Below are 9,197 nucleotides of genomic sequence, written 5' to 3'. Positions count from 1 at the left end.
TTCACTACTTTCTTCTGCTGCTGGATTTGGAATGATATTTACTGGAGCAGAGTTCCGCTCATATGGTCGCAACAGGCGTTGGTTAACCAACCACGTGTTGTGCTGCTGCTGTTGCTGGCTGTTTCCATTGAGGTCACTCAGAGGAACCATTCCCACCGATGCTGATTGTGACGGAGGAGAAAGTCCCATTCCAGATGCTCGCTCCAGGGTAGCCCTTCCTAACCACACCCAGTCATGAGCATTTGTGACAGAATCGTGGTTATGGAGTGAAGTCCTTCTGCTGTGGTGTTGCTGAGACATCATGGGTTTGCCACCTCGAACTCGCCATGTGTACACTACACAAGAGGCTGCAAACACAACAATGGCTGCACCGAAGACTGCTAACAACACATACATCCCAACTTCCAATGGTGTGAGGCTGTTGTGTCTTGGTGGATGGTGGTGCATTTGCACAGTAGGATGCTGAGGCTGTTCAGCCATTAACATCAAATGGTTATGAGGAGCTGCAGCGTCAGCATGGGGCAGCTCAGATACATGAACCTGCAGAAGTAAAAGGAAAGTCATAAGTATTATTTGGGAATACTAGCAAAAGATCTAGAGTCAATAATAAGATTTTATAAGAACGAAAATTCAGAAACACATCATAAGGTATACAAATATTAAACATGTGAATTAAAAGAAAACTTCATCATTACTCGTCAAGAGTATACATCCTCATGAAGCATAAGAGGAAGACGAGAAGGGAAATATCAAGTCTCTTTGGAATAGTTTACCTGTAACAGATCAAGGAAAAGTAGCTATATCAAGCTTCCTTACGTAGGTTCCCTTAACAGATCGAGGAAAAATAGATATGAATGCATCTATACCTGTTATATATATATTTATATATATATATATATATATATATATATATATATATATATATATATATATATATATATATATATATATATATATATATATATATATATATATATATATATATATACGTATATGTATATAATCTACTATGGTACTTCCCTAATTTCAGAAGTTGGCCGACATCCAAACAGAAACAAAAGGAGAGTTTTTCCTCTTAGCCTAACAAGGGACTCAGCCAAGTTTGGTTGGTACTGCTAGGGTGCCACAACCCACCTTCCCCTGTCTTTCACCACGATGAAGCTTCATATGCTAACTCCCCTACTGCCGCTACCACAGTGGTCCCTACTGCTGCTACCACAGTGGTCATTAAGGTGACCCAAGGTAGCAGCAGGGCCTATCAGAACTTCATCATAATTGCTTGCCATTCTTTTCTATTCGTACCACTCTCTTTTGCCTTTCTCATATCTATCCTCCTGTCACCTAGGGCTTCCACCACTCCATCCATACACCCAAACCTTGGCCTTTCTCTTGCATTTCTCCCATCAACTCTTGCATTCATCACCTTCTTCAGCAGACATCATTTGCCATCCTCTCTACATGGTCAAACCACCTCAACACTCTAGCTGCTAATTCATTCCTCATACCTGTTCTTACTCTTACTACTTCTTTCCTAACCCTAATCAATCGAGATACACCAGCCATACTCCTCAGGCACTCCATCTTGAACACATTCAATTTCTGCCTTTCTGTCACTTTCATTCCCCACAACTCTGATCCATACATCTCAGTTGGGACAATCACTTTCTCATACAGAACTCTTTACATTCATCCCTAACCATCTAATCTTTACTACTCTCTTCACTGCCCTCAACACTTTACAACCTTCATTCACACACTGATGTACGTCTGCTTCCACTCCACAATTTGCAGCAACAAGATAACCCAAGTACTTGAAATTGTTTACTTCAAGTAACTATCCATTCAAGATGACATTCAATCTAGCACTACCCTCCCTTCTTGTGCACCTCATAACCTTATACCCACATTACCTCGTAATTTCCTTCTCTCACACATCCTTCCAAATTATGTCACTAATCGACACAGCTTCTCCCCTGAGTCTCCAACTAACACAGTATCATCTGCAAACAACAACTCATTCGATTCCCACTCATGATCACTCTCATCTATCAGTTCCAATCTCGACTAAGCACTCAAATATTCACCTCTCTTACAGCTCCATCAATAAACAAATTGAACAAATATGGCGAGATCACACATCCCTGTCTCACCCCCACTCGCAATGGAAACCACTCACTCACTTTATTCTATATCCTAATACACACATTACTGATTGCAACAACCTTCCCCGATTCCATATACCCTCGTCACATTCCACATTGTATCTTTATCAACTCTATCATAAGCTCTCTCCAGATCCATAAATGCAAAATATACCACCTTACATTTGGCTAAATATTTCTCACACATCTGCATAACCATAAAAATCTGATCCATATATACATACATATATATATATATATATATATATATATATATATATATATATAATACTTGATACCTGCAATTAATATGTTTAGCACGTAACACGAGATTTAGCCAATAACATGCGAAACTAGATTAATTGATTATTAACTAAGAACAAGTAAATAATGAACCCCAAGGTTTGAGAACATTAGTAAAAGTCACCCTTCTCATTGTAAAATTAATAGATATGATACTTGTGGTAACCCAGCAGCTATAAATTATAGTACAGTTACGCCAGTCAACTGAACTAAACATGATAGAATGAAGGAGAATGTTCAGCTCACTCCAATTACTTGAGAGAAAAATAATAGAAATTGACATGCTTTGAATGATCAGATGAACATTTTTTTTTTTTCGTGTGATTTTAAAATCAAAGGAATTCCTTACCTTGAGTTTGTTATGAGATGGATCCTGTGACCCGATACTATTCGGTGCTATTTCACTCACTGGGGGCGGTGGGGTAGCACCCAGGTCAACCTTCACAGCAACCTTCGTGTTGGCGAGAGAAGATCGTCGCCGTTCACATTCGCCTACAACTTCAAGGCTTACCTAAAAAAAATAATGAAAATAATTGATAGTAGACCTACAAGAATGTAACTAATAAAGGCACATATATCATCTGGCTTGTAATCAAACCCGTAAGATGTTAGAAATAGTAACCTAGGCCAAAGTCAATGAATTTGCCATGCATTCCTCCAGAGAATTGAATCACTATGTGTAAAAACTGGAAAGATTTGAGCAATTGTGAAAAAAGGTATAAAACTGAATTTGTATTCAGCAAATATGACAATAATTCCATAAAAAAAAATCATTGTTTTGGGTTTTACATTTAATTTGAATAGTAAGACAGATTCGTATAAAGAATCACAGCCTTCTAAATTTCAATATGGAAAAGAAGAGATATGTGTGCCTGTAGTTCAAAGGGACAAACCAAAAAATTCGAGGGAATCCATAACATCATCCCGGAAATTCCAGGTATTAGGTAAAAACATGTGAAAAGGTTGGTGTAAAACACCTACCGTCCACCACAATATTTATTTACGCGGCATGTCTGCCTAAAATGTGAAAATTGGAAACCACAGAAATACGTAAAATCTGACATCACAGAGCCAAAGTTAATCTGTAATGTCTGTGGAAAACAGTGAATAGTTGATCAACTGTGAGGAATTTTCCCCACAACAGCGCTTCATTATTTTTTTTTATTTTTTTAACTTTTTTTTTATTTATTTATTTATTTTTTTTTTTTACTAAAGGTTTTTCGTTTTCTATGATTTGCTCATGTGGAAGATATGTTCATTTTTTTATACAGTAAATTCATGAGGAAACAAAACCACATGTATGCTAAAATGACAATCAAAGTTATGTATTATCTTTGTAAGAATTATTCCAACACATCTAACCTGATGTAACGTCTACGTCTTCAAAGAAAATCGTCTCTTTCATCTTAGTTGATTCTTGCTCCCAATAGTGACGTCATATGTCACGTAATTCACGGATGTCGAATTTCAGTGTTTAATACGATTCAGTTTTTGTGTTTAGATTTAATTATGTTATGGATTTGTTTTTGTTTTTATATGCTTCAAATTATTGTTTTTGCTTATTGATATCAGCTCTATATTGTGGTTTAATGTTCGGATTAATAATCGAAATCGAATCTTTCTCTTATTAAATCTGTGTTGAGAGAGAGAGAGAGAGAGAGAGAGAGAGAGAGAGAGAGAGAGAGAGAGAGGTATCTTATACTTGTGGTTTTTTTTTAAAGGGCTAACGTCAGTTATTATTTTAATTTATCCTTTGAATACGTGTCCAAGAGATTTATAACTTTTTCCCTTATTGAAATAGTTTATTTCTTTTTCCAAATAACTAGTGCTTTTCATTCATCCTCCCTCATATTTGTTTTGTGATCATTTTGTAATTTCTATTTTGTAGAAACTTATGTTGGTCTATTTACTCGAACTAGTCTAATAGTGTTCATAATTTTGAAGTAAAGCGAAGTTCTGGGTGAGAGATTCCTCACCAGGCACCCGTTGAGACACTACTGCTAGAGAGTTATGGGGTCCTTTGACTGGCCAGACAGTACTACATTGGATCCTTCTCTCTGGTTACGGTTCATTTTCCCTTTACTTACATATACACCGAATAGTCTGGCCCATTCTTCATATATACTCCTCTGTCCTCATGCACCTAACAACACTGTAATTACCAAACAATTCTTCTTCCCTAATTATTCAGTAACCACTGTCCTCTTAGTAAGGGTAGAAGAGACTCAAACCATTGTTCTCTAGTCTTTGGTAGTGCCATAGCCTATGTACTATGGTCTTCCATTGTCTTAGATTAGAGTTCTCTTGCCTGAGGGTACACTCGGGCACACTATTCTATCATATTTCTCTTCCTCTTGTTTTGTTAGTTTTTTATAATTTATATAGGAAATATTTATTTTAATGTTGTCACTGCTCTTAGAATATTTTATTTTTCCTTGTTTCCTTTCCTCACTGGACCCTGTTGGAGCCCCTGTGCTTATAGCATCCTGCTTTTTCAACTAGGGTTGTAGCTTAGCAAGTAATAATAATGATAATAATCTATATCATAAACCGCCCCAAAAAGTGTTATAAAAGCATTTACCCTTTTTTTTTTTACCTATAACAAATGTTTTTCAAAATTGGGCATTAATTTTGTGACGTTCTCAATACCTAGTTTTAGTCGTTCGCGTGGATTTCTTATATATTGCTGTTAGCTTGTCACCCCTATTTTTTTGTGACTTATGCATCATTTTTTATTGGTGTCCATTTGATAAATGAAATTTAAGTACCTTCTGTGAGATGCCATTTCATGAAACGTCTATCCAGTGTTATAAACTTTTTTTTTGTAACTTGTGCATCGTCCTTTATTAGTGTTCACTTGATATGTGAAATTCAAGTACCCGTTTTGAGATGCCATTTCATGAAACGTCTATCCAGTGATAAAAACTTTTTTTCTTTCTTTTTTTGTAACTTGTGCATCATTTTATATTGGTGTCCATTTGATATATGAAATTTAAGTACCTACTTTGAGCTGTCATTTCATGAAACGTCTACCCATCGATAAAAAGTCTCTACAAGATTGATTCTGTAGAGGGATGAAGTCTGTACAAGGTCGACTTAGCAGAGGAAAGAAGCCATAGTTGTTTGAGTATGGATTGTTCCTTGACAAAGACTCACTTGTACTGTCTCTTTGTCAAGTGAAGAAATGCAAAACAAACAAGTCATACTTCTTCTATTATGCTATGACCCCCTCTACAAGGTGGACTTCGTAGAGAGAAGTCTCTAAAAGATTGACTCAACAAAGGGAAGAAGCCATACTTGTTCTAGTATGCATTGTTTCTTGACAATTATTCACTTGTACTGTCTCTTTGTCAGGTGAAAAAATGCCAAAGAAACAAGTCTGACTTCTATTATGCTATGACCCCTGTACAAGATTATCATAATAGAGAAAAGAAGTCTCTACAAGATGGATCAAAAGGCCGAAGAAGCCATACTTGTTTTAGTATGCAGCGTTCCTTGACAAAGATCTACTTGTACTGTTTCTTTGTCAAGTGGACAAATGCAGAACAAACAAGTCTGACTTCATCTAGCATGCTATGTTCCCACAAGAAGATTCCAGTGGACTAGAGAGAAGTCTCTACAAGAGGGACTTAATAGAGAGAAGAAGTCTCTACAAGATAGACTCAGTAGAGGTAAGGAGTCTCTTCAAGATGGACTCAGCAGAAGGAAGAAATCATCCACGTGTTAGTATGCATTGTTCCTTGACAAAGAATCGCTTGTACTGTCTCATTGTCAAGTAAACAAATAAAAAACAAAAAGTCTGACTTCTATTTTTCTATGAACTCTCTACAAGATGGACTTAGTAGAGAGAAGTCTCTACAAGATGGACTTAACAGACGGAAGAAGCCATACTTGTTCTAGTATGCAGCATTCCTTGACAAAGATCTATTTGTACTGCCTCTTTGTCAAGTGGACAAATGCAGAGCAAACAAGTCAGACTTCTAGTATGCTATGTTTCCCCGAGAAGATTCCAGTGGACTAAAGAGAAGTCCCTACAAGAGGGACTTAATAGAGACAAGAAGTCTCTACAGGATGGACACAGTACAGGAAAGAAGCCTCTAAAAGATAGTCTCAGTAGAGGGAAGGAGTCTCTACAAGATGGACTCAGCAGAGGGAAGAAACCATCCTTGTGTTATTATGCATTGTTCCTTGACAAAGATTCACTTGTACTGTCTCTTTGTCAGGTGGACAAATGCAAAACAAACAAGTCTGACTTTTATTTTGCTATGACCCCTCTACAAGATGGTCTTACTAGAGAGATGACTCTTTAAGATGGGCTCAGCAGAAGGAAGAAGCATATTTCTTTGGTATGCAGTGTTCCTTGATAAAGATTCACTATTACTGTCTCTATCAGGTGGACAAATGGAAATCGAACAGGTCTGACTTCTATTATGCTATGACCCTCTCTTAGTAGAGAGAAGAAGTCTCTAAAGGATGTACTCAGTAGAGGGAAAAAGCCTCTACAAGATAGACTCAGTAGAGGGAAGAAATCTACACAAGATGGACTCGGCAGAGGCAAGAAACCATACTTGTTTTACGATGCATTGTTCCTTGACAAAGATTCACTTGTACTGTCTCCTTGTCAGGTAGACAAATGCAAAACAAAAAAGTCTGACTTCTTCTAGTATGCTATGTTCCCCCAAGAAGGTTCCATTGGACTAGAGAGAAGTCTATTCAAGATAGACTTAGTCGAAAGAAAAAGTCTCTACCAGATAGACTCAGTAGAAGGAAGAATCCTCTACTAGATAGACTGAGTAGAGAGAAGAAGGCTCTACTACATGGACTCAGCAGAGGGAAGAAGCCATGATTGTTCTAGTATGTATTATTCCTTGACTAAGATCCACTAGTACTGCCTTTCTGTGAGGTGGAATAATGAAAAACAAAAGAGTGTGACTTTTCTAGTTGGCTATATTCCCCTAAGAAAGTTCCAGTGGACCAGAGAGAAGTCTCTACATGATGGACTTAGTAGAGAAAAATAGTCTCTACAAGATGGTCTCAGTAGAGATTAGTCTCTGCAAGATGGACTCAGTAGAAAGAAGAAGTCTCTACAAGATGGACTCAGTAGAAAGAAGAAGCCGTACTTGTTCTAGTATGCAGTGTTTCTTGACAAAGATTCACTTTTAATGCCCCTTTGTCAGGTGGACAAATGAAAAACAAACAAGTCTGATTTCTATTATGCTATGACCCCTCTACAAGATTATCTTAGTTGAGAAAAGAAGTATCTACAAGGTGGACTCAGCAAAGGGAAGAAGCCATACTTGTTCAAGTATTCATTGTTCCTCGACAAGTATCCACTTGTACTGTCTCTTTATCAGGTGGAAAAATGCAAAACAAACAAGTCTGACTTCTTCTATTATGCTATGTTCGCCCAAGAAGATTCCAGTGGACTAGAGAAAAGTCTCTACAAAATGGTCTTGGTAGGGAGATCGTCTCTACAAGATGGACTCAGCAGAAGGAAGAAGTCTCTATAAGAGGGAAGAAGCCTACTTGTTCTAGTATGCATTGTTCCTTGACAAAGATTAACTTGCACTGTCTCTTTGTCAGGTGGACAAATGCAAAACAAACAAGTCTGACTTTTATTTTGCTATGACCCCACTACAAGATGGTCTTAGTAGAGAGATAACTCTACAAGATGGGCTCAGCAGAGGGAAGAAGCCATACTTGGTCTAGTATGCAGTGTTCCTTAATAAAAATTCACTGTTACTGTCTCTTTATCAGGTAGACAAATGCAAAACAAACAGGTCTGGCTTCTATTATGCTATAACTCTCTACAAGATGGTCTTAGTAGAGAGAAGAAGTCTCCAAAAGATGGACTCGGTAGAGAGAAAAAGCCTCTACAAGAGAGACTCAGTAGAGGGAAGAAGTCTCTACAAGATAAACTCGGCAGAGGGAAAAAGCCATACTTTTTCTAGTAGGCATTGTTCCTTAACAAAGATTTACTTGTACAGTCTCCTTGTCAGATAGACAAATGCTAAACAAACAAGTCTGACTTCTTCTAGTATGGTATGTTCTCCCAAGAAGGTTCCAGTGGACTAGAGAGAAGTCTATAGAAGATGGACTTAGTAGAGAGAAAAAGGCCCTACAAGATGGACTCAGTAGAGGGAAGAAGCCTCTACAAGATGGACTCAGCAGAGGTAAGAAGCCATACTTGTTCTAGTATTCATTGTTCCTTGAGAAAGATTCACTTGTACTGTCTCTTTGTCAGGGGGACAAATGCAAAACAAAAAAGTCTGACTTCTTCTACTATGCTATGACCCCTCTACAAGATGATCTTAGTAGAGAGAAGCTCTACAAAATGGACTCAGTAGAGGGTATAAATCTCTAAAGGATGGAATCAGCAGAGGGAAGAAGCTATACTTATTTAGTATGTATTATTCCTTGTTCATTGTTCCTTGACAAAAGTTCACTTGTACAGTCTTTCTGTCAGGTGGAAAATGCAAAGCAAAAGAGTCTGACTTCTTCTAGTATGCTATGTTCACTCAATGAGGTTTCAGTGGACTACAGAGAAGTCTACATGAGGGACTTAGTAGAGGGAAAAAATATCTACAAGATCGTCTTACTAGAGATTAGTCTCTACAAGATGGACTCAGTAGAGGGAAGAAATCTCTACAAGATGGACTCAGCAGAGGGAAGAAGCCATACTTGTTTTAGTATGCATTGTTCCTTGACAAAGATTCACTCTTTGGCAGGTGGACAAATGTAAAATAAACAAGT

General features: G+C 37.6%; 1 protein-coding gene across 1 annotated transcript in view; it reads right to left on the bottom strand.

Annotated features, from left to right (window-relative positions):
• dtn (transmembrane protein 132C dtn) overlaps positions 1-9,197 on the bottom strand; it is a 309,318-nt gene that overhangs the window by 1,102 nt on the left and 299,019 nt on the right. Inside the window, exons 11-12 of the mRNA XM_068363608.1 lie at positions 2,794-2,955; positions 1-540 (exon numbers count right to left, since the gene is read on the bottom strand). The exon at positions 1-540 is cut by the window's left edge and continues 1,102 nt beyond it. Of these exons, the coding sequence (XP_068219709.1) occupies positions 1-540; positions 2,794-2,955 (702 nt within the window). The remainder of the gene's footprint in view (positions 541-2,793; positions 2,956-9,197) is intronic.

Source organism: Palaemon carinicauda, chromosome 40 (assembly GCF_036898095.1).
Source record: "Palaemon carinicauda isolate YSFRI2023 chromosome 40, ASM3689809v2, whole genome shotgun sequence".
NCBI lineage: Eukaryota > Metazoa > Arthropoda > Malacostraca > Decapoda > Palaemonidae > Palaemon > Palaemon carinicauda.
The sequence above is the reverse complement of the archived record's forward strand: the minus strand, read 5'-3'. Positions and strand labels throughout refer to the sequence as shown.